The sequence below is a fragment of the Euprymna scolopes genome, chromosome 36 (genome assembly GCF_053919585.1).
Source record: "Euprymna scolopes isolate OS-2025 chromosome 36, ASM5391958v1, whole genome shotgun sequence".
In the NCBI taxonomy this organism is placed as follows: Eukaryota; Metazoa; Mollusca; class Cephalopoda; order Sepiida; family Sepiolidae; genus Euprymna; species Euprymna scolopes.
In genome coordinates, this window is record NC_136517.1 from 45,837,509 (window position 1) to 45,864,140 (window position 26,632).

The 26,632-nt window shown below is 34.1% G+C and overlaps 1 protein-coding gene across 1 annotated transcript in view; it reads right to left on the reverse strand.

Moving 5' to 3' along the window:
* Positions 1-1,937: 1,937 nt before the first annotated feature.
* The window catches only part of LOC145260446 (CWF19-like protein 1), a 59,260-nt gene continuing 34,565 nt past the window's right edge, over positions 1,938-26,632 (reverse strand). Inside the window, exons 8-15 of the mRNA XM_080118496.1 lie at positions 21,804-21,932; positions 20,815-20,917; positions 18,975-19,054; positions 15,704-15,823; positions 12,784-12,873; positions 9,620-9,733; positions 7,269-7,366; positions 1,938-2,212 (exon numbers count right to left, since the gene is read on the reverse strand). Coding sequence (XP_079974622.1) covers positions 2,071-2,212; positions 7,269-7,366; positions 9,620-9,733; positions 12,784-12,873; positions 15,704-15,823; positions 18,975-19,054; positions 20,815-20,917; positions 21,804-21,932 — 876 coding nt within the window. The 3' untranslated portion in view covers positions 1,938-2,070. The remainder of the gene's footprint in view (positions 2,213-7,268; positions 7,367-9,619; positions 9,734-12,783; positions 12,874-15,703; positions 15,824-18,974; positions 19,055-20,814; positions 20,918-21,803; positions 21,933-26,632) is intronic.

Below are 26,632 nucleotides of genomic sequence, written 5' to 3' on the forward strand. Positions count from 1 at the left end.
TGAGAGGCCCCTACCAGATAACAGGGTTGTTGGAGCATTTTTTTGATGGGCAGAATGCACACATCACTAGTGCGCTAGCTTTTTAATCCCCACCTTTTGACCTTGTGTCACATCTTACTATGATGAGGGAGGAGTGGTAAATGAAGAAAGTAGAAAATGGACCGTGGTTTACTTTTGGCAGCCTTGTAACTCTCACTTCCGTTATTTTGTCTGTTAGTTCTCACATTCCATGAGTGATGTTTCTGATAAAAGGGGAAAAATTGCTGGTTTCTGGGTTGGAATCTACCCATCTAACAGTTATGATGGCTAGTTTTGACCTTGAAGCAGTATTTTTTCCAGTTCCTTATATTAAGTGGCTTCATGGCTTGTCTGAAGCGATTTCCATCAAAAAAAAACTTTTAATATAAAAACATGATGCTGATGATGATGATAAGGGTTGAGTTTACTAATGACATTTTGTTAGGAGATTCTCTTAGATTTCTTCGCTATTAAACTGACCCATTTGGCATAATGGTAAGAATGTCCGCTAATGGGCCAAGAGAGCCAGGTTGAACGATCAGTCAAGTCATACCAAAGACTTCAAAAATTATATTTGATGTCTTCTTCCATAATCACATGACATGCATGCCAGTTCCCATCATATCACCGAAGTTAAGCAACATTGAGCCTGGTCAGTACTAAAATGGGTTACAATTTGGGAATTCCTGGTGCTGTACTCTCCGCTTATCTCGGCATTGTTTCCAGTTTTCCTGAACTTCTTGCACTGTGCCGATTCAGGAGATGAGTGGTTGGGATTGTGCAACCCTTGCCTCATGATTGCACATGCAGCTACCCTTACAGGAGTTATCCATTGTCTTTCGAAACTGAACGGAGGCATTGATGCCTTCTTGCTAAACACTCATTATAAGGGAAAGATTAAGAGCAAGTGGAGCTTCTCCTGGGAATAAAGTGGTGCCCTCCCATACAGCTTGGTGTAGCAAATAATAAAAAGGGAGCCTTTGGATCACTCTTGACTATAGTCAGTCACTTAGCTTTTTTTTTTCTTGGTTATTTTGCATGCTTTTGCCATCTGCGTTTTAAATGCGATTGGGTTAGATATACAAAGAAGACATACAGAGCAACAGAATGGACCGTGAGGAAATGAAAAAGACCACGAGGAAGTAAAAAATCTGGTGGAGAGACAACCTCAACAGACAGTTGTCACATCTAACCAAGTTAAAACAAGGCAGAAGGAAACCAGAAAGGGATTCCTCCTCCAGCAGTGAAAAAAAAAAAAAAAAAACCTTGATGATGGTTTTATTGCTGAATCTCATTAATTTTGTATGAATCAAATGATTTTTGTTGGCATTTGTTCCCCTAATATCTTTTTAGTTAGAATTCTGTCCAGAAAGACATTGAGTACTTGTGGGAGGGATCACATGAAGGTTGCCAACATCCTTAAGTGAAAGTATTTCTATGGAACAAAATGGATTTAAACTTGGCACACCCATCCATCAGTCCATGTCGTTAACCACTTAGCCATTGATGAATAATAGTAACAATTGTAACCCGACCACACTATGACATATGGAGTTTATTTTAGGAGCACCTTGGAATTTGTAAAGGCCTGCTTGTCCTTCATAAAACAGATTCCATAAAATTTATTTTTAAACAATTCTTTGCATTTAATATCAAAGCACAACTAAAACACACAATTTCATAAAAATTATTATATAATAAAAAATCCTCAGTGAAAATATGTTTGGAAAATTCATATTTTTTTGTATATTTTTCGCAGCAATGCCGCTATTTTTTAATTTTTTATTTTTTTTCTTGGCACCAACACTTTTTACAGGCCGGAATGCTCCTCCTCAGGAGTGCTGGCTTTTCAATCACACTTTCCTAACTCTTATGTCTAATCTTCCCGCAGTGAAATATAACCATACAAAAAGCCGTAATCAATTTTTCACATTTATTTCATAAAAAAATGTATAAAAGTGACATCCAACAATGTATCCCCTCCTTCTCATGATTAAGAAAAACAAAAATTTCTCTTTACACACCAGACTCTAGTGTTGGGGGCTCAAAAGGTTATGTAAAGTTGAAATCAAATGGTCGGTACATTTGTTTGAAACTGGCAGCATTTTGTTTCTCTTCGTCTTCACTGATATTACACTTTTTCCAGTCAATTCTCTCTGGCATATTGAGCAACATTGGTGACGACATCACCTCTCTGGAAGGAAAAAGAAAAGAAATAGATAAAGATAAAGAGTGAGAAAAGTTACACAAAAAATTCAGATAACAATAATCTGAGGAAAAAAAATGGAATAATGCAAAAAACATTTTTGAGAACTTTTATCTTCTATAATATAAATCACACCTGTATGTATGTATGTATGTATGTATGTATGTATGTATGTATGTATGTATGCTTGTATGTCTGCCTAAAACTTTCGACAGAGGCGACGGATTTTCATAAGATCAGTACCATTTTGACGCTCAAACCCTTCGTATGACAAATAAGGAAAAATTGGCAAAAAACATTAATTCCTTCACCCTCAACTGGGCACTTTACTACAGGGAGGGGTCGCTTTTTTCACCAATATTTTTTAAAGTCATCCCCTCTTTTCGATTGATTAGCCTTAATTTAAATCTTTGCCACTTCCGGTTTGGCGATAAGCGCAACGGCAAAAACGTCGCCTTTTTCCTCCTTTGCGGTTCGGGCTTGAGCTTGCCTGCCTACTACCACTTTTTTTTTTCTTTTTTTTTGCTCAACACACACCTCCAAACACCCGGGCAACACCGGGCACTCAGGCTAGTTAATAAATAACAAATCTATTTTCCTTCTCTTTTTAAGAATAGGTTAGTTGTTTGTATGTCAATTCATAGCAAAATAATTTGGAATGAAACCAAATATCAAAACTGGTGTGTGTGTGTGTGTGATTATATATATATATATATATATATATATATATATATATATATATATAATCACACACACACACACACACACACCAGTTTTGATATATATATATAACAATTTTGCTAGATTCTGAAGTCCAAGATTTTATCTATCGTACCAATCGTTTTCTTTCTAAACCTTTAACACATGGATCTGTTTCGTTCATGTGAGAACAACCAATATTCATATAGTCTATACTGGATATTTCCTCCATGAACTCATCATAAAAAAAAGAAAATTCTTAAAGAGAAAAATGCATATCAATGCAACAGATAAAAAAAAACAAAAAAAAAAAAACGTTGACTCCATCTTTAGTTGTAAGAGAGTTTTTATGATGGCTATCAAAAACTTCAGAAAGTATTTGGTATTGATATTGAAGTAATGATTATGTGAGCTTCCCCCATGAGCCTGTCCTTGGAAAAAATTCACATCAAATAAATGACTGAGGTAGTTTCTCGTAATATCTAAGGTTCAAATTTCTATTGGAAAAACAAAAAAATATATATATATTGTTGTGAAAGTTTATATATAACTAGCAGGACCCATAAACCAGCGTTGCCCGATTGACGCAGCCCCCCCTCCTCATAAAAAATTATAGTATGGTTGCTTTTGGTGGACAACCCCAAACCTCCTCATGTTAAGAACGGCTTTCGGTTTAGACACCCCAACCTCCCCATATTATGAACGGCTTTCGAAGTAGACAACCTCAACTGCCTCATGTTAAGAACAGCTTTCGAAATAGACACACCCCCCAACCATCGAAAAATACTTGTCTCTGCCAAATTTGAATGAGATTTTCCTAATCAGCATAGTCAAAACCTATAAAAGTTACCAAAAATTTAAAAAGATTCTGTCTTAGCTTATCAAGCTCTTTTTATGTATGCCATTATTCAAATATGTCAAGCCATTTCAAATTTTTTCATGTGTATTGCTAATCAAATGGCCTTCGTCGTCTCAACGGAACATGACAAATCCATGACAAATCAATATCACCCCATGCTGTATGCCTCTCGCCATCATCATCACCTTTTCATTTAATGTCCGTTTTAAATACTCGTCTGTGTTGGATGATTTTTAGAAACTGACTTTCAAACTAACCTATCCCTGGCCAGTCTTTATTCCTCATTTTCTCAAGTCCATCTTTAGCACTTCCTGCAGTGTTTTCCTTGGTATTTCCCTGGCCAACTGACCCTGTTATCTCAATGCAAGAACTCGCTTTCATGTTATTCCATGCGACCAAACCAAAGAAGTCTCCTGTTCTGCACATATCTCTGTATACTGTCCATATTTAATCTTCCTCTGAAATCATCAGATTTAAGCCTGTCTTTAAGATTCACATTACATATCCATTGTATCATTCTCATATCATTTCTTTCTGTGCAACACACGTTATCAATTCTCACTAGCCAGGTTTCACTTTCATGCATCATCAAACTGTATGGACATGTTTGATAAACTCTTCCTTTGGTCAATAGAAGTATGCCTCTGCTGGTCAGTAATGGCAGAAGTTTATTGAACTCCTGTCACATTTGGGGAGGAGTTCATAAGAGTACCCTTTCCTGCCTTGACTTGATGGGGGAACAAAACCGTCTTTGAAATCTAGTGGGCGTCTTCTTATTTTCTCTTTATCAGAAAAAAGATGTTGCGAGTCTATATTTGCTCTCTTGTTACTTTTATGATGTTGGACTGAACTTCAATCTATGCTCCCACCCCTGGCCAACTGATAAACTTTCATAACATATACTTGTCTTGTCAACTACCAACTATTCCCTCACTCACTATCTGTGCCTAAAAATAAATGAAAATTCCATGAGCAGAGTTTCTTTCCTAGAACAGTCCGTCTATACAATACTGTGGGGCTGCTTCCCAGCTGACTATAACATGTTCGTTTTCAAGTCTAATATAAATAAGTTCTTGTTGAGTTGTCTTTTTATATAAATCAACCCTAACCCAAGTTCCACCATTACTGATCATCATGGTGTTTTCTCACCATCTACCTAACATTCATTAACCCTCATCCTAGAATGGCCTCCTGGCCTTGATAAGTGGTGACCCCCAAATTAAAACCAAAAAAAAACTCCACTATTCCTAATGCTTGTTATCACACCTGCACCAACTTCTCTCTGTGCATTAATGTTATCACCAAGATAATAAACTTTCTAGACAACCTCAATAACTTCATTCAAATATACTTTTTTTGCACATCTGCATCCTCATCCATCTCTTGCACGCAAACTGATTATCATCTCTCAACTTCGATGTAACTCCACTGCATTTCTTGTATAACTAATGCTTATGCCTTTAATCTTCTGACGTCAACAGATTTAAGCTCGTCTTTAAAACTCACATTACACATACATCGTATCATTCTAATAGAGCTTTATGCCTCTCTCTGTCTCTCAAATCCATCCTTATCACTTCCTCCAATGTTTTCTATGGTCTTCCCCTGTAAACATATCTTGCTACCTCAACTGTTCTACATCTACTAAACCAAAAACTCTTATTCATTCTTCCAACGTGACAATACTATCAAAGTCTCCTGCTCTGCACATATTTCTTCATACTATCCTCATTTAATCTTCCTTTGAGGTCATCAGATCTAAGCTTGTCTTTAAGACTCACATTACACATCCACCATATCATTCTTTTATCATTTCTTCGTGTCTGCAACTCTCACCGAACAGGTTTCATTTCCATACATCAGCATCATACTGCGTACACATGATTGATAAACTCTTCCCTCGGTTGACAGTGGTAACATTCTGCTGGGTAATAATGGCAGAAGTTCCTTGAACTTACTCCATCTATTCTTAGCTTTTGCAATTACACCAGTGATTACAAAGTGACAACACATCTTGACAACTTCAACAACATCACCATCCAAATATACTTTCTCCACATTATAGTTCTTATTCTTTCAGCAGTCATACTATTGAAGTCTTTATTCTGCACACATCTCTCTCAACTGTCCAAATTTAATCTTCCTCTGAGGTCATCAAAACTTTAAGACTCGCATTACACATCCATCATATAATTCTCATTATTTTTTCTCTGTAGCACATATCCTCTGTAATTCCACTGCGCTTGTGTAACTAATACTTATAACTACAAAAAAAAACAAAAACAAGTGAAGCATGCATGGTCCCCCATGAGTGCAGGTGAACAAGCATTTGTCCCCCTCCCCCCCATTTAGCTCCAAAAGTCCCCAGGAGACGTCAAATTCTGGTGAAAATGAACAAACGGTGCAATTTTAGGCCTTAACATATGTAAATTTGAGTTCTGTCCATACAAAAAAAGAAATGACCAAGTTCATCATTTGCCCCCCCCCATTTAGCCCTTAAGTCCCCAAGGCCTTAACATATTTAAATTTGACTTCAGCACCATGCAAAACTGCTGAATAGATATACACTGAAAATTTTGGACAAATATGGTAAAATAGTCCCAAAAATGGAGTGTTTTAATTTGCCCTAAAAGAGCCCCTGAGGCACACCCAAGAGTTATCGCAAAGTATAGACAAACAAAATTATATAGAAATCAGTTAGTTACAATTTTTCAGAAAGTTTTATAAAAAGCCAAGGCATCAATTCTTTTTAATAAACACAAAAGTGACAATTTTAGCCATTTTAACCCGAAAGGCACCCCTAGGGGAGCAATCAAAGTTTTCCCAGAAAATCCATTCTGTTACTTTTTTTACTTATATCATGTTTAATGTTTGTGCAAAATTTCCGAAAATTTCAAGGCATAGTCATTGAGAAAAGTGTGGACAGACAAACGGACAAGGGTGAATTTACAGGTCCACCCACCTTTTGTCGGGGGGGGGGGGGACAAAAAAAAAAAAAAAAAAAAAAAAACGTTGCTCTTAATTCCTTTTCCACAAATTGAGCAAATGATAAAATAAAAAAATTTATGAGAAAATGTTTTTTTTGTCTACTTTGTTTTTTTTTTCTGTTAAGGTTAGAGGGTAGGCTATTTCTTTTCTTTTTTTAAAAGATTTTTCAGTTATTGTTGAGGATTCCTAAGAAGTACTTTTGCAACTGTCTCGTAGGAAATTTTTTTAAATCAGTTACACTATGTTCTTAACCGACAGTCCCCTTTCTTTGTAAATTTCGAACAGTTTCAACATCGTGAGACCACCTCTTCCAATTAATTAACTGTCGTTTGCTGCTTTGGCTGAGTGTTTTGCCATATTCTGTCCGTTTATATAAGCTGCTGGAATATGTTCAAGCAACATTTACAAAAAAACTGGTCGTTCTCTGCATAAATATCGAATCGTTATTTGTTCACTGTAGGTCAATTCATGTGAAATCACAACAAAATGGATTCTCACCTTCCAAATTGCAACTGAAAGAACTTTCCTATCCGACACAAGAGTTTTTCCCCCGTTGGTACCTCAGCAAAGAAATATGGCATCTCGAGACGAACAATCTGAACGGAAAAAATAGAGAAAAATTACAATTTTCAGAATAGATTTTTGTGCAAAAACTATAAAACAATAGAGGTGGAGGAAAAATGGATACGAAAGAAAGACGCATACATAAAAACCTAAAATCACAGGTAATCACCTAGAAAAAGTAGATCCCCTCCAGAAATATGTACAGAACTTATATGTAAAAAAAAAATAAATAAGTAGAATTTTATTTTTGTAAGGGTGTTAATCTATAATACTTTTTTCTTTTTCATACAAATTGCATCAACTGATATGTTTCAACTTAATTTTTGCTTTTAAATTCATTAAATTGTTAAAATTTGATTTTTGTGTAAAAAAAAAAAAAAAAATGTGAAAAAGTTTTGTGCGTAATAAAAGTTTAAAACATTAAAACAAAAAAAAATCATGACTTTTAATGATTAAAATCGAAAGAGAGCTTGCTTGGGGAAACAGACAGGAAGTCGTCTATTGAATAAAGGGCAAACATCTGTGTGTGTATGTATCTGGTTGGAATTTAAAAAATACAAAACAAACGTCTACAAGGTTTGTAATTCCTAGCTTGCCGTTGCTTCGAATGTATATCTAAAATTTAGAAAATATTCATTTTTGAAGGTCAACAGATTAGGTTTTCTCAAGGGGTTCGGTTCTTCAGCCATTTTATATACTTATTTTGAAAGAAAATGCCGATTTAATCCTCAAGATATCTATTACATAAAGGAGAGTTGCATGTGTGTGTGTGTGTGTGTGTGTGTGTGTATGTTCAGCTAGATAGGAATGGGCTGGGTGGAGGAGCATAAGGGGGTTAGGGAGAAGGAACAGGAAATGGAGAGAGAGAGAGAGAGGTAGAAAGATAGAAAGTTTTAATAGAAATATGGTACATTTTTACTCTAGTCTTGCTAGTCTTTTGATGCAAGCAAAAGTCTTAACTTCGTGAATTGGTTCAAGTATGACAAAATTAAGATTTTCACAGAAGGGGGAAAAGAGAAGTGAAGAAAGGAAATACGAGACTAAGAGAGGACGATGGAAAAAAGAAACAGAAGAAGTGAAAGAAAGATAAATTGAGAAAGAGAAAGAAAGGAAAATTTAAATCACGTCAAATAATGAAAAAAATAAGAACATTTGATAGAAAGCAAGACACACAAAAAAAAAAAAAAATTCTGAATTCCACTAGTTCACAAACCCGTCAAAAATAAAGTTCCGAAGCATAACAAAAACTATTGAGTTAAAAAAATGACGCCAAAACTTTATGTATAAAAATATAATGATATATTTTTATCGTTTTGTTGTGGCAAATGAGAACACCCAGTGAGAGTAGAGAGGTGCAAAATAAAAGGAAATTGGTCTCTCAAATTTGCTAATCAACTGTTTTTTTCTTTTGATTTCAATTCAGGCCAGTTGATATAACATTTTTGGATACCCACACATTCACAACCATAATACCCATTCAAGGATTTTGTCTATGCACTCAATGTAAGAACACAGCTTCCAGCCATGCAATGTTTATTTAGCAAACAGATTTCCGTCTGCTATATCTACAGGTAATCTTTGCAGATGTCTCTACATCAAATCACAAGACAAGGATATTTATATTTCTGGTAGATGGATTAATGCATCAACTGACACAAAAAAAATAAAAAAATTTTTTTTTTTTTTTATGGTTTTATATCAGGTTTGGTCTATTCTACACCATACTAAAAGTTGGACAAGATTTAGGTATGGGAAAGTTTCAAATTTTGAAGTTGAATATTTTTGACTTACAAATCATTTTCCATTATGTTTTAAAACATTAACTCAGTCAATTTTCATGATAAACAAATTAATCTTGCGTTTTTATCAAACACAGGTTGAAGGTCAGAGCAGATCAAGATAAGCTGACGTCAACTGATGAACATGGCCTCAACAGAAGACGTAAACATTAACCATAGCATTCAGAGGGTTGATGATTTCTCTCACACACACACACGTTCAACTGATATAAGCAGAATGCATCAGAATTTGTCTGTTATACTTCTGAACCTGTGCACACTCTTTGGCAATTGGCAATGTGAGAGACAATGACACGGCCAGAAGAAAAGATTAAAGAGAGGATGATGGAGAAGAAGATCACGGAAATAATGTCAGGGGTCAGCATTTGCTGTCGAGTGGGGGTCAGCATTTGCTGTCGAGTGGAGGTAGCATATTGTCGTGCAAACACATTTTTTTTTTTCTGTATAATCGCTAAAAAGTACTAAAAGATTTTGGCAAAAAAATACCTGTTTTAAATCTGAATGTTGTGGAATTTCATTCAGATCTACTTTCTCTTCTGATGCAAATTCCTGGAATGCGTCGAGTACATTACAAGACTTATCAAGTGGAACAGGCACAACCTTAAAATAAAAGAATTAAAGAATCACATTGAAATCAATAATAAGATACACGATGAAAAAGTATGAATTTCGATTGTGAATACTATCGACGTCCCTTTGTTCAAATGTTAGGAAGTAAATTAAAAAAAAAAAAGAGGAAAATAATATAACAAAAAAAAAAGAAAGAAACAAGTTTATCAGCAGAACAAAGGTTCACAAGGGCACACAAAAGAAAGTTAAAACAAGATTGTTAATCACGATGTGGCAATAATAGAAACAAAAGATCAATCAATATATTTTAGAATTAATTTTAGAAGTGGCAATGGGTTTTGTGACTACTGTGCACTTTTCAACTCTCATCCTCGAGTGGCCTATGGGCCTTGATAAGTGGTTACAGTGGAAAACAGTTTGAAGTCTAAACAGTGAAATGCAGTGTGAGGTTCCGAGCAAATCGAGATGAGCTAACGTTCAACTGATGAACACGGCCTCGGCAGATGACTATGTAGCTGCGGAACTTAGCCTTTAAAGAGTTGTGTTCTGCACTGGTATCGTACACGCACCCAGAACTAATCTGACATCCACAGAATGTGTTTTTTATGCTTTCTTTTAAGTTGTTTTATGTTTTTTTATATGCATATGACCCTGTGCACATCCCTATCAGCAGCTGCCATGTAAGAGACGACATGGCCAGAAGAGAAGAAATCAATGGAACACAATGTTAGGGTCGGCAATCTTTGTTGAGCGGACAGCCATGCGGTCTCAAAAGCAATTGTAAATTCAATATCAGCGAAGGAAATTTTATTTGATTCAAGCATTTGAATACTTTGGAAAAGCAATTTTTCCCAACAAAATCTGAGACAGAATCTGTTTTTCTTCTTTTTCAGGCAATTTTCAATAAATTAAACATTTCACTTTCTTTTTTTAATTATTAATCTTTTTCTAAAGTTAATAAATCTGTTAGTGCAATTATTTTCTCAAAAATATTTGTTTTCTGGAAAAACCGTTTGTAGTTTTTCTTTTCAAGAAACTGTAGAAAACAAATTTTTGGTTTGTCTGTTCGAACGACGAAAACAATCTAATCATCCTAAGGTTAGTGGATGACTCACACTAGGAGTCTTTTTCTTAAGAGAAACTGGTCTGCGCAGAGCCAGTCTCACTCTTTCATTTCAATCAGCCTAATCCAGCAACAGGACAGGGTCGAAACGGCTGATCGCCAGATGGGATGCAGCTGCTATTAGAAATGTCGACATTGTTCTACATACAATGCCTGATATTTCCAAATGGTCACCCATCTGGTACTGACAAAGTTTAATGTTGCTTAACTTTGGTGATCTAACAAGAACCGATGTGTCAACGTGATTAGTAGGACTATGACAACAGCATGTTCTTTTCATTGTTTTGACTCTCAAGTATGTATCCAACACAGACACAATCAACCAAGAACCATGTCACTCTACATAAAAACATATAGGATATCAATGGATATATACTTGAGAATCAAAACAAGGAAAAGAATATGCTGTTTTCATAGCCTCAGTGATTAGGTCGTATATTAAAATTAATTAGTATAGTAATGAATATTGTACGTACACATACATATATAATTTTCAGAATGTGAGAGACGATATATACAGTAAAAAACAATGGCTCAGCTCACAAGAGCCATGACAGCTAACAAACCAGAAGTCAAAGAGTTTTTCGCTCATTTGATGCACTCATCAGTAAAACACACCGGAATTCGGGATTCAAAATCTGAGTCTCTTGCATGTGAGGCAAGTGCTCTGCCATTTGAGTAATAATGCCACACATAAGAAAGTCTATTAACACAGATTAAGCAAACCGCAGTGAAATTCCTACTTGTGAAACATGGGCTTGCGTTCTCATTAGTTGGATGACCATACTTCTTGTTCGAGACAAAGTAGGTTCATTCCATAGTCGGATTTTGCTATGTTCGGATGTGTTCAACTGAGGTTGGAACTCGAATTTTGGACTTCCAGTTCGCTGGCTGTTATGACTCTTGTGAGCTGCAATGTTGCTTAACTGCGGAAATAATATATATATTAGGTTGGTGCAAAAATAATGTTGTTTTTCATCAGATATATATACATCAAAAAACAACATTATTTTTGCACCAACCTAATATATATAAGAAAGATAACAAATTATATTATCATTAATTTAAAACCGTCACACATGAGCTATAGAAATCTGTATTATTTCAGGTTTTATTTTTGATGCTAATATTTTGTGATGTCTACTATATCAAGAAATCTATTTGTTTTGTAATTCCAGATAATATTGTGACAGTAACTTACTGCTTGCTTTCTCTTTCTCTTGCTTTTTTTCTTCCTTTTTATTTCTTTATGGTTTTATTTAAAAGATAATTAAAGTAGTAAATTTTGTGAAATTTTGTGAAACAATAGCAATCGCCAGCTAGTATAATTTAAAAATATAAGATATTATAAAATTAACCTAGCTGGGGGGGGGGGGGTGTATTAAAACCATGTGAAAAAAAAAACATAGATAAATACAATCAAGTTGTTATACACTGAGGTATTTTTTAATATTTCCTCTCAAAAAACTTTGTTAGGAGGAACAAGTGAAGCTATATCCTCGAATAACCTGTGAGCCTTGATAAGTGGTACTCATTAGTACATTGAAAAAAAAAACGTTATTTTTAAATATTTACAAAAAAATACATTGACATGATATATAAGGGGAAGGAGGAGGAAAAGATTAAGAGACAGGGTTATGATTTGTGTAAAAAATTAAATATTAAATTATACAAGCATTAATGGCTACATATGTGCATACATGTCTCTGCTGCAATTCCTTTGAAAAAGCAAAATCTTCAGACCAGATTTTATTTCTCTGGCCTAAAGATGCTGCTCCTCTATAGAAATTGCAATAGAAACATGTATGCACATATGTAGCCAATAATGTTTGTATAAATAAAAACTGCATAATTATGCTGTTTGTCATGATCACTTACTGGAGTTTCAGTGGATTTACGTCTAGGAAACAACAACAATACAATCATTAAGAAAATTAATTTAAAAAATTCTTCTCACCTGAATTTGAAGATGAGATGTTTTGAAATTCCGTTCAAAGAACACAACAGCTTTCCCTATGCTTTTGAAAAATTTCTTCAGGGAACATTTATATTTATTGATGAGTCAAGGAAGAAACAAACATGTAAACCATTTTTTTTTTTGGGGGGGGGGGTTAAAGAAACCACCTTACATGCATTTATTTATAAAAATTAGGAATTCAAGTACACGTCTGAGAAAGGGTATTTCCCCGAAATATCATACAATATGGAACTTTCATCTGATCATAAGTAAAAACACAGTACAATGTTAAAAGTATTAAAAAGTGCATATTTATTGTATTAATAAACAGTGAATTTGCATAGCTTATTCCACTGTTATAAATTTGCTTCAGTTTGTGTATAGCCGTTACACCTTTGCATTGTATTGCCGTTTATAAATTACATTTATATACAAACTAAACAATGCTTCAAGCAAACTACATTAACCTCTTTTAACAATAATTTATGGAACACCTTCATCACTGACACAATCTTGTGTGTATTATTTGGATTATCCAGACTACTGTTCTCATCTTGAGTGTCATTCGCACGTTTCGGCTGATGTAACCTTTGACTTCAGGCGTACTTCAGGTGTATGCTGTTCAGCTTGGGAATCTGCATGGAATTTCGAATGTAATCTTTTATTTAATCCACAGAGGTAGCATGCTCTAATTTCATCAGTAATAACCGAGTAGAAATCTTACGTAATTTGCAATTGCAGTCTTACTATCACCTGCACTGAGTTTGACAAGATGCATCTGATAAAGGTTGGAGGTTACATCGTCCGAAACGTTGTGCAGTTAACACTTGAGAGCAGTAGTTTGAATAATCCGAATTATCAATCCTCATCTCAAAAATCCAGAAACATATCTTGTATGTTTCTCGCCTACTTGTAACTTTGATAAACACACAGAATTATTTTTTTTGATTCAATACAAATACATTATTTATTAAAATAAAGCTACTTATGTAGAGAACGATTTGTATTTCAATGAATGTTGTCTTAGCCTAATCCGGCAACTTACACAAGCTGCTGGAATATGGCAAAACACTCAGCCATGGCGATTAATAAATTGGAAGAAATGGTCCCACAACACTGCAACTGTTCAAAATATACAGTGAGGTTTGTAACCGATCAGAAAAATTTCCTACAAAATATTTATGAAGAGTACTTCCTTAGGAATCCCCAGTAGTAAAAACAAAATAGACAAAAAAAAAAAACATTTTATCATTAAAAAAATTTTTTTTTTCATACCCTTACCCCACCACCACAAAAAAAAAAAAAAAAATCATCCTTAAAATCTAATTATTAATGAAAAACTGTTTTCTATAAAGTTTATACGGGGGAATAAATTTTGTCCAACATTCTGAATTACGTATGCAACAAAGCTTAATTATCTCCCCTGTTAACTTATCCCTTTTTAGTAAGTGTAATATGGTGATTTTGTTTCATTTAACAAATTTCTTTTTTCATTAATAATTATTTTTCTACCTTATTGTTTTCCGTGATTTTTGGATATGTTACTATTTGAAACCAGACAAATACGTACGTACCATTTGTTTCACTTGAAATTCAATATTTGTTTTTCGTTTGTATAATATAGAAGTACCAGAAATTCTTCTAGATTAAGACAATTGTTATTTGTAATAACTAGGGCTATGACAACAGAATATTCTTATTGTTTTGACTCTTGAGTATATATCCGACACAGTTAATCAACCAAGAACCACATCACTCTATATAAAGCATATAAGATATTAACACACTGGAGAGTCAAAACAATGAACAGAATATGCTGTTGTCCTAGCCCTAGAAATAACAAAAGTCTACTATTCATGAATAAATGCTTGCTCTTATGTTTTCAATTTCAGACATACTAACCCCTGCCATTTGCTTACATTATGGTGAATCATAAATGGCAAATGTCACCATTAATTACCAGCGCCACCAAACCCTGTACCAAAGCTGCACTCACCCTAGGCGGGTTGAACTGGCTTCCTCTAAAGGGGAAGTTTGTTGGAATAGCAAATTCACAAGCCATCCCCAGTTGCTGGTATATTCCCATCAGGGGAGATGATGATGTTAGATTTTTGCAGTTCTTACAGAGAGTTGTTGACATCGTCCTACATACAGGATTTGGTATTCTGAAATAGTCACTCATCTGGTACTGACCAGGTTCAACGTTGCTTAACTTTGATGTTTTAACAAGACTGGTATGTCAACATGCTGCATGCTAAGTATATTAGTGAATAATAGACTCAATAGTATTTAAATTAAACAAAGAGATAAATCTGTATGATGTATGTACCAATAACGGAACAAAAATGTCATATTCCAAAATTATGTAAATTGATCAAGTAGTATTTTAACTAAGAAAATCTAATTTTATGAGGAAATGAAGATGGAGTGTTTCACCCTGCCATCTTGAATTTATTTATTTAGAGAGATAACTCAATTTGAACTTCTGAGATTGTTTTGTTTGTTTTCAGCCTTGCAATGGCTACAATTTACCATTAATCACTTAAAATCATAAAAAATTATTATCTATGCAAAAAACACTACTTGATCAATTTACATGATTTTTGGAATATGATCTTTTCGTTCGATGATGGATATGTACATCATAAAGATCTTTTTCTGTATTTTTGTTTCATAATAAAGGGAGAATTCTGAAAAACAACAGACTTTTCTAAACATGCTATTAATCAAGGGTAGATAACTCAGTTATCTTAGCAATAGTATGATTGGAACCAAGCATTCAATGTTTCAACTGAAACAAAAACAAATTCAAGAAATAAATATAAAAATAAATACTAAGAATTACTTTAATTATTATAATAATCTAAATTCAAAAATAAATATATACAAAAATAATATAAAATAAATAAAAAAACAAAGGATATTTTTCTATTTCCTCAATAGTTTCTGGGGGTGCAGTCACTGTGGATTGGTAATGACCGATTGGCAAAATGAGTACATGGTCAGGTACAAGGCCTCCCTTGGCGAGTGCCAGGTAAGTCTGCAACAATACAAAGAATATTCTTCATGCAATAACAATTAATCAGATGAACATTCTCTGCTAATTTTTGAGATGAGGATTGATTATTTGGATTCTTCGGACTACTGTTCTCATCTATAATATAAATCTCACCTGTCTGTTTAAATATATGTCTGACTAAAACTTTCGACAGAGGTGACAGATTTTCACGAGATCGGTATAATTTTGAAGCTCGACCTTTCGGACGACAAATATTGAAAAATTGGCCAAAAACATTCCTTCACCCTCAACTGGGCACTTTTCTACAGAGAGGGGTCGCTTTTTTCGCTGACATTTTCGAAAGTCATCTCCTCTTACTGATTGTCTAGGCTTAATTTAAACCTATGTCATTTCCGGTTTGGCGATGGCCGCAACAGCAAACACGTCATGTTTTTTTTTTCACATTCTTTTCCTTCTTCGAAGTATGGGTTTGAGCCTGCCTACTACCACTTTTTATTTTTTTTTTGCTTAACACACACCTCCAGACACCCGGGCAATGCCAGGCACCCAGGCTAGTCTTGAGATAAAGTATCTGATAAAATTCAGTTGTAAAATTACACTCTTCTAGAGTTTGAAGGTTCAATCCTCAGAGCAGACGACACTCAAAATACAATTGTGAATTACTTAGGACTTCTGCCCAGTCATGGCTGATGGAATGAGAACATGCTACTCCAAGGGATTAAACAAAAGGTTCCGTTCAAAATTCCGTGCAGATTGCTGAGTTTGACAAGATACACATGAAGGTCGGAGGTTACATTGACCAAAACATTGTGAAAATAACACTCAAGATGAGAACAGTAGTCCAAATAATACAAATAATCAACCCTCATCTCAAAAATCAAAACCATAATATCATCCATCTTTATCTAAAAAAAAAAAAAAAAAAATGAAAGCATAGTATTTTATAGATATAAAATACAACTAGAAAGTCCACTTGGCACTATCAGCTAACGAATGAAGATTCCTGTGAATTCTTCGACCCGATGCTACCATTTTTATGTTCTGTAATTTTACAGTTTTCTTTTTATTTTTTTTTATTTGCATCATTTTCTTCTCAAATGAAATGAAATTTATTTGCAAAAAACTAGCAAAGTGAAACAAGCCATGTAAAAAGTAAAATATTTACACCTACATTTAGACCTATTAATCCAAGGCAACTTTAAACCTGGATAGGGTTTCTCCTGAAATATCAAAAAAAATATATTTTCCACCATCCTAAATTCTATTAATGGTAAATTAAAGATTAATTTAAAAATAAATGTTTTTTGTGAAAAAGGTAACGTTTCTCCCAAGATATAAAAAAAATATTTTCCACTATCCCAGATTCTATTAACAGAAAAGTGAAAGATTTACTGAAAAAAAATAAATGTTTTTTGAAAAAGGGAGAGTTTCTTCTGAAATATCAAAATATTTTCCACCATCCCAGATTCTATTAACAGTAAGCGAAATATTTACTGAAAAAATAGCTAAATTTAACTATAGTAAAATTACTAGTTTTTTTTTTAAAAATTCAATTTTCATCCCAAACAAGACACAGTGCCGCTTTGAAGTAGGGGGCTACTATCGGGGACATAAGTTGCAGGGGTAATATGAAGAGAGATGAGTAGCAAGATGTCTGTTCACATTATACTTGAACTTCTGCATGTCAGTACAGTTGGGAAAGCAGAATCCCGGAAGGGAGTTCCAAAGTCTAGCAGCTCTGGGGGAGAAACTATAGTAAGAGATAGAATTATACAATAAACATAACACTATATACACCAGTTACTGCATCATTTTTCTCATAGTAAGCAAATATAGAGTAACTGAACAGAGTATTTAAAAATTTTAATTAGAAGGTTGGTGGTTACATTCGGTGACACATTGTGAAAATAGCAACCAAGATGAGAATAGTAGTCTGAATAATCCAAATAATAAAAATTTCAATCATTTTAAGACATCTTAATGAGGGCTTAACACCACAACATTAAATTTCTTCTGAACCCATGACTTCAATCATGTTTATCTAACCTGTATTTTCACTATAGTAATGAAAGTTTTATAATTCTTTATTTCACACTTCCCCAGTGGACCAGTTTAAAGATAAATATGACTTCCACCCTCTTCAGCAGGGATCATTCTTACTAAACTTCACATGTATCATTTGAAAGATGCTATTCAATGACTTCTCTAATGCATGTGATGTGGATTTTGAGATTTAAAAGGGAGGATAACTCATATTTTTTCATTTATCTCAATTTCTTTTACAAATAGAAAATATTGAGATATGGCTCGATATGGTTCATTTGTATAAGTATGTTTTTTTTAAGTTTTTAATGAATTAACATTATGTAATATACATTTATATGCGGAATAATTTCATCTATAGTACTTTTATTCTAATTAATCAAAGAGATTTTATTTTTAAAATTATAGCACTTTAAACAATTTGTAGCATTTCATTTTCAAGGGAGATAATTATATGAAAATTTCCGGTGTGAAATAGCACTGATGCTGTGGAGAACAGATTACTACACTTTGATAAAAAAAAAAAAAAAAATTTTCTTTCTGAAAAATACAAAAATAAATTAAGCACTTGTTGGGGAGGGGGGTGGTTATAGTAATCTTTGTCACTATAATCAGTATAATATTACATTCACTCCAGGATTCGTCCTACTTAAGATTCACAAATCGATTTTATTTTTTTCATATTTAGAACAAAAATAAATCAAGCCAAAAGGCTTAGGGGGCCATATAAAAGAATGTTTTTTGTGATTAAGCATTTTTAAATGAATAATAAAAAAAAAACTGTAAATATATACAGTCTTTTAAACATATTTTATTTTTATTTTATATGTGTAGTCTTTTAAACATATAATTTTACTTTTATTTATATGTATAGTTTTTTAAACATATAATTTTACTTTTTATTTTATTCAAACCAATAATATTATGCAGTCAGCGTTCATGGTTGAAAATTAAAAAAAAGGAAATATGTTTTTATTAAATTCTACCGATAATATTGTAGGGTCTGAGAAAAACTGTCTAGGTTGGGCAGGTCTAGTCCAATAGCCTAAAAGTAGGTAACAGTGAGACAGACAGACATGCCTCACATAAGTATTAGTATAGATATATGAGAGAGAAAGAGAAAACTCACTGTTTCACCAACACTAACAACCAGATGTTTTTCCACTTTATCTCCTCGAAGACAGAACCAACACGGACCCATAGGTTGAGCTGTAAGTATAAAAAAAAATAGAGACATTTATAAAAATAACAAAAATTGTCTTTTTAATCTGTAGTCACTATTTACTTGCTTCCCCCAGAGTTAGACATAAGGTCAGTTTTTAATGTGGTGAAAATCTAGCTCCCTCAAACGGGATACTTAAAATTGGGACAAAAATAAAAATTGTCTCAGTATAGAAAGATTTTCTCCTTAAATGAGTGAAAGCAGAAAAGATGGAGTGCAGTATCAGAACAGATACTACATTTGGCTCCTAGCCAAAAGTCTCACTCAACTTCTACTTCAACAAACCAATCTTAAAATCAGTTGACAAACGTGTGTTTATAATTATTTTTTGATCAAAATATTTAGTGCATGTAGGTAAACATGCACAGGTGAAGCATGACAGTTCAAAATAAATTAACAAGCAAAGTCTTTAATGTACTTACGTAAACACCAAAAATTATTGAATAAAATTCTAATTAAAAATATAAATCAGTTTTGTCATGTAGTTCTGATTCTCCATTAGCACAAATGCATTTTACATCTTTATTGAGATTTCGGTGCTTTTTAAAACGAAAAAAAAATTAATTTCAAGTAAAAAAAAATGGTATTTACATAATTGTCATGTCACAAATAGCAACATATCCAAAAATTAGAGAAAACGATGAGGTAGAAAAATAATTATTAATGAAAAACAGTTTTTGATAAAATTTAGATGGGGGGGGGAAGAATTATCCTTTTGGAGAAATTGAATTTGTCCACATTAAAAAATTAACCTCTTGTTTAACTTTTCCCCTCATGTTGAGGTAAGTTGACCCTTATCTTCAAGTGGCTTTTGGCCTTGATAAGAAGATTACAACTCCTCAATGTACTAACCTGACAAACATCAAAATCCCAACCTTCACTGTTGAGGTACCTAGATGCCAAAAAGCCTTCTGCTCTAATAGTTTCTTCCCTCGGACTGCTAGACTTTCAAATTCACAACGTTTCCTGCTTCCCCGACTATACTAAACTGTTGAAGTCTAAATGTAATGTGAACAAACATTTTGCTGCTCAACTCTCCACAGTCATTTGGTAGATATATATATTTTTTTTTTTTACTCACGTTTACTCCTAACAAGTCATACTGCCACTTGGACATAAGGGGTTACCATTTGGTTTACATTATATTTAAACTTCTGCATATCAGTACAGTTACAGAAGCAGGTAGCAAGAAGGGAATTCCAAAGTCTAGCTGTTCAAGGGAAGAAACTATTATAGAAAGCTTTCTGGCATTTAGAGACCTGACCTCAACAGAGAATGGGTATGATTTTGTTGCTAAGCAGGTTTGTCGGGATATGTATGTCAAGGGGGCACAAGTGCAATAAGTTCATCAGAGCACATTCCATTAAAATACTTGTAAAGCAGCCACAGGGATGCAACATTACAGTGATGGGGCAGGGGTTGGAGCTTAGTTGACAAAGTGGGACCTATTAGATTGAAGACTCTTTTTTGGGTGCTGTCTAAGAGGGAGAAACTAGTGATAGATACACCAACCCAGATGCGGCAACAATATTCCATGCATGGGTGAAAACCCCTTATGTTCTAAGTTGCAATATGCATTTGTTTGGGATGAAAAAGAGTAAAAAGAAAAAAAAAAAAAAAGAATTTCTTTAGGTAAGTTGGATTACCGCACATTAAAAATCAAACTTGTGTTTTCCGTTCTCCTCATGGTGAGGTCCTAACCCTCGAGTAGCCTTTGGGCCTTGATAAGAAGATAAAACTTAAATACCATGTTTCTGTTTCTTTCTCTGGTTATCTGCTTCATTTTTTCGCTGTCGCTTGTCGCCTTTATCCTTTGATGGTTTCATGTCAAAAAAGAATTGTTGTGAATCCTGTTGAGAAAAACAAAAGAAAATGGCTTTTAAAAATTTCATTAAAAAAATTTCAGGGAATAGTTCCATGTTATTTCTTAGTAGAGCTCTGGATTTGATAGCTTAGATGTTTATATTCTAAAATTTTTTCTTTAGTCTTTAACACTAACGCTTGAAATTCTATTAGTCAGACTAACTAATTTGTAACTAACATCCAAACTGAGGCTCCTCAAATTCAAATGAAGTCAGACTCTGACTCTTAAAATTCTAATATTCTAATAATTCCACACCCGAAATCTCAAAAAAGTCAGAATCCTATGCCCGACAGATAAGACTCCAACCTAAGAATTGGCCTTTTTTCACTTATAATTTATATACTATTTATAACAATTGGATTTTTCTCTGATAATTTCTTCCCCAGAACTGCTAGACTTTGGAATTCCCTTCCGGGTTCCTGCTTCCTCAACTGCACTGATATGCAGAAGTTCAAGTGTAATGTGAACAGACATCTTGCTGCTCAACTCTCTACATAGTATCCCTGCAACTTATGTCCCTGATAGTAGCCTCCTATATCAAAGTGACATTGTGCCTTGTTTGGGGTGAAAATGTAATTAAAAAAAAAAATGTTCAAAAGCATTGTAAATTTTTCAATGAAAAAAAAAATAAACGATGAAACATGATAAGAGAAAAAAAAAACATATAAAAATATTTTGGTCCTTATTAATTAATCGTCATCGAAATCCAATCAATTTTAACTCACAAACTAATCTTCAAGACTTCAACTGCAGAACTCTGCCTATCGTATTCATAAGATACAAATAAATTTAAAAACAACACATTCTTCAATGCATACAGAGGTCGGTGAAGGAAGCAGAAGATATTTAGTGGTTGAAAATATATTTCTTACTGAATCAAGAGGCTTTTCAGCTTTCATCTCTGACACTGGGTAAGGGCATTCTGTGACATCTTTCGGTTGGTGGATCAATTCTGTCTTGTCCATTGCAGTTAGTGGGGTGATGCTGAAAGCATACAGATACTGCGAAGAGATTGGGGAAAATAATCACATTTTATAAAAAAAAAAAAAAATTATATCACAATATTGTGATACTATTGAAGTTTTCCTCTTCCCTCAAATGTTAGGAAATAGAGGAGAAAGAGAAAAAGAAATATAGCAAAAAAAAAAAAAAAAAGAAAGAAAAAGGAAATAGGTTTATCAGCAGAACAATGGATAGGAAGTTGTTCACCAAGGTACACAAAGGAAACTAAATAGGATTGTTAATCAAGGTGTGGCAGTGATTTGAGACAAAGGACTGAATAATGGAGATCAATGTGCTTAGAGTTAGTTTACAGGCAATTTTAAGAGTGTCAATGAGCTTTGCAACAATTACCAATAGTTAGAGACAGTTTATGGACAGTCTTGGGTTTGCGGCACTTAGGGGCAGTTACAGTGGAGGTCAGTTGCAAGTTGAATAGCTTGGAACTAGTAGGGAAATTAATTGATCAACTGACGCTAAAAAGGCCTGTGCAGACAACTACTAAGATGTGGACCATAGCATGTAGAGGGTTAGGGTTAGACATACATGCCTAGAGTGCAACTTATATTTGCAGAACGTGTCATAGCATGTGGTTTTATGTTTTGCTTTTTTATATTTGTGAGCCATTGCACAGCCCTTGGCAGCCGCCAATGTGAGAGAAGACGACACGGTCAGAAGAGAAGATGCAAGAAAAGAAATCTATGGCAGATAATGTTGGGGTCGGCGATCGATGTCTAGTGGGGTGACATATGGTTTTATTACACTATGGTCTATTTATATGATTGACAAAATCATGTGTTTTTGAAATTTTTAGATGAAAATTAACAGTTTGTATCATTTAGACTACCGTTCACTTCTTGACTGTTATTCTTATTCAACGTTTCAGCTGATGTAACCTCCGATCTTCTTCATGTGCATTTTGTTGAACTCCAGAACCTTTCTCTCCAATTTTGTAATCTTTCTGTTGAACTAAGCAAAATGCACAGAATTTCAAACTCTTTATTAATTGTATTGGAGTAGAATGCTCTCGTTCTATCAGCCATGATTAGGTAGAAGTCTTAATTCATATAATTATGGAGTACTAGCTCCCCTATGAATGGCTTGAAGTCTTACATACCACGGCAAAATTAAAATTTTTGGTTTGTTAGAAAGGAGTTTCATTAAAAGGAAAATCAGGTCTACTTTTTTTTTTTATTGCAAAAATATGGCTGACTTTTATTAAAAAAAAAAAAGAGAAAAAAGTGGATGATTTCCATCAAAAAGCTAAGAATTCACATCTATGAGCGGCTTTAGCAATTTAAGTGGAAATCTACTTCTTTCTGGATTTAAAAAAAGTGAACATTCTTTTTTTTTTTTTGCAGACTGTTATTCTCATCTTCATAGTTGTTATTTTACCATGCTTCAGCCAACTTATCCTCTGACCTTCTTCAAGTGATTAATCACAATGGGATACAAATGCTGAGTCTTTTAATTGTATCGCCAGAAATTACTGTCTTCCATAGTTGTTGTTGTTGTCTCACTACACTTTGGCCAACTAATCCTCTGGCCTGCTTTGGGTAGGATTGAAACTGCTATCTTCAGACAATGCTCACCTGGAACTGTAGAGATTCAACATCTCTACCCACTGCACCACAGCCTCCTTCAGAATTCCACTAAAAATCAGATAACCCACTTCCCTAAAGGTGTGAGCAATCAAGAAACAATCAACAAAACAAAATGCGTTATGCATATTGTTGGTCTTGTCTGATCATTGCTTTTTCATGCATGGGTCGGGACCCTTCATGGTTGTGATTTTCTGTTTAACTCAAAACGAATATACTCATGGAAACACTTGCAGGGGTTTCAAAGGTTTTATTGGGGAGAGACCACCTATGCTAAAATTAATTTCTTCTTACTTGTTCTTCTATTTGGGGATGGAGAGATACAGATAGCAGACATTAGGGTGCCATTCATTTAGATTGTCTTTACATTTTCAAAGGCATATCACCTCTCTTGCTTCTCAACTCTGACTGACTAGAAACTCTGTTGTATTTCCCTGAACAAGCGAAATAATATCTATGTCATATCATTCAACACTGACATTTCTAGTGTGTTTTGTCTAGAGAGTTAACCACTGAACCATTACCTCAATCACAATACTTTGCAGGTGGGTCTATTTTTGTTTGCCACCAGGTAATCCTGAAATGTACTATGTAACCCTTGCTGAAATTCATACTAGTTCATAATCTTTACTTATAGAGAGTACGGTCCCAGTATATAACAGTTCCTTTTTCTGAAGCACAGGTTCAAATCCTGTGTGAGCCTCAGTTTTCGCTTTCTGGATTTCTTTGTTTATTCCTAACCCCCGTGGGCTAAATTAATTGCTTATTTAAAGTGTCAACAAAAAAGCGGAGAGGTTTCAAAGGTTATGATATAGTGGAAGATCCTAACACCCCCTGAGAATGGATTACTCAGTCTATATATAAAAGACGGTAACTAGCAGGGAGTGAGTAATTCTTGATATTATGATATTCAAGATACCATTCGTGTGTAAATATCTAATTGGTTACAGTGTACGATTTTTGTACAATAAACATGTTATATTACTCTATGTGTTGACCACCATTTAATCTGAATTGATTTACACTGGACAAATTCCTCCAGGGATATACCAGGTTATTATAAACATAGCAAAGTACACTGCCAAAATCTTAAATAGTTTGTTGTAAACATGTAATAAAAACCTTCACATTTATTTATTTCGATAAATTTTAACATTTTACTAATTTTGATACTAATTTATTAGTTTATCCTTTTTTTTTTTATTTAAATCATTTTAGTTATGCTATAAACATTTAACGGGGTGGGGTGGGTGGATTCCGTCGTATATGGGAGTGGCAACATACAACACGCATGTCCGACTATTACTCTTGTATGGCTGCAAGACATGGTTGATGACGCAATGGCAAAATGACACAATCCGCAGCACATCAAATCGCCATTCTACAGGCCTATATGAGAAAATATGTCACACAACGATATCTCTACTGGTACGGCCATGTTATCCACTGTCAGTCATTTGAAACGTTCCAAAGTGTGTCCTACATTTATGTTGATTGCCCAAAGTCATGTGATAGGCTTGTAGCAGTCACAAATGATCTATTTTCTCTTGTGAATCAACACTCTCTCCTCCGTCACTGAGTGATTCGACCGCACACTGACCAATCAGTTGGTGAGGCGCATTAATTCATCTGTCCTCTAAGAAACTTCTTTAGTCACTTTCGGAAAACGCAGTCAGCCAGCAGAGAAGCCAGACATCTTTGTTTCTCTCTCGTCTCTGTCCATTCGACATTCCAGCATTGACGATTTTCATAAAAAATAACTGCTGCTAACCTGGGACTACACAAAGAAAGGCTGTGTTCGACAATTAATTTTTCAATTAGGGGTGCTAACTATAACCAACTTTTTAAGGCTTTTTAAGACATGGAGGGGATCAGATGAATTGATGTGACATATTCATTGCGACCGGTTGTGCAAAATGCGTTTTTCCAGTCTATATAATTGTTAACATCTACTTTTATTGCTGGTACAAATATATATACACACTGACAGCGAAGTAAAACACAACACAGTTGATCTATATAAAAGAAATATATTGCTTTTATTTCATATAAACAAATTAGATTTTGATCGTAGATTATTATTGGTATTTTGACGTTTCTGAAAGGCACGTGAGGGCAGGTGCGTGGTTGAGTCAGATGGAGGATGGTGAAGAAGTAGTGACAGCCTCGCTCTCTCTGACCGACTGAATAACTTTCTCTTTGTGATGATTTTATTTATAAAACATTCTTTTCCTATTGGAATGTTTAATATTTCCTACTGTCTCTTGTTTCAATCCTTTGACCAATATCCTCTCACATATTTCTGGGTCAAATTATGCATTCCATTAGACAATGGTGGAAAGTCCTGCATTCTTCACATGGAATCCATTTGCATGTGTGCAACTCATCGAATGCTTTTCTTTCTTGGATTACCTACCAGTATATAACACTAACCCTGGCAAGCAGCACAATCAAAATGACAACAGAAGTTGGAAGTCATTCACAAAAATGTCTAACTTCAGCATGAAGCGATGAAAAATGAGAACAATAATATAAAATAATAATAATTCTATTTTTTAAATTTTCATTTTTTGTCTTACCGGCCCATTTGGTATAATGGTAAGAGTGTTCGCTAATGAGCCAGGAGATCCGTGTTCAATCCTTGATTGAGTCATAACAAATACTTAAAAATGGTACTTGATGTCTCCTTACTAAATACACAGCATTATAAGGGAAGAATCAAGAATAAGTGGAGTAATCCTGGGAATGGAGTGTAGCAGGGAATGGAAAGGGAGCCTTTGGGTCACCCCTGACTATAGTCAGCCACTTAGTTTTAATATTAATAAAACTATATATATAGACAAAAATAGAACAAAATGAATAACACCAAACATTAATGAACTGTTTAATAAAATAGGTATGCAAACAAGACCTGCAAAGAGCTGTGTTTGGGTTTTTCGTCTTTACCGAATTTCTATGTTGTGTTCTTTGTTTAAATGACAATGAACTGTTTTCATGGTAAATATAGATGTGATAAATGAAAAAACAAAACTTTTGGGTGCTTTTATACAATAATAACGAAAAAAATATTGAATTTCAAATAAAACAAATGGTACCTACGT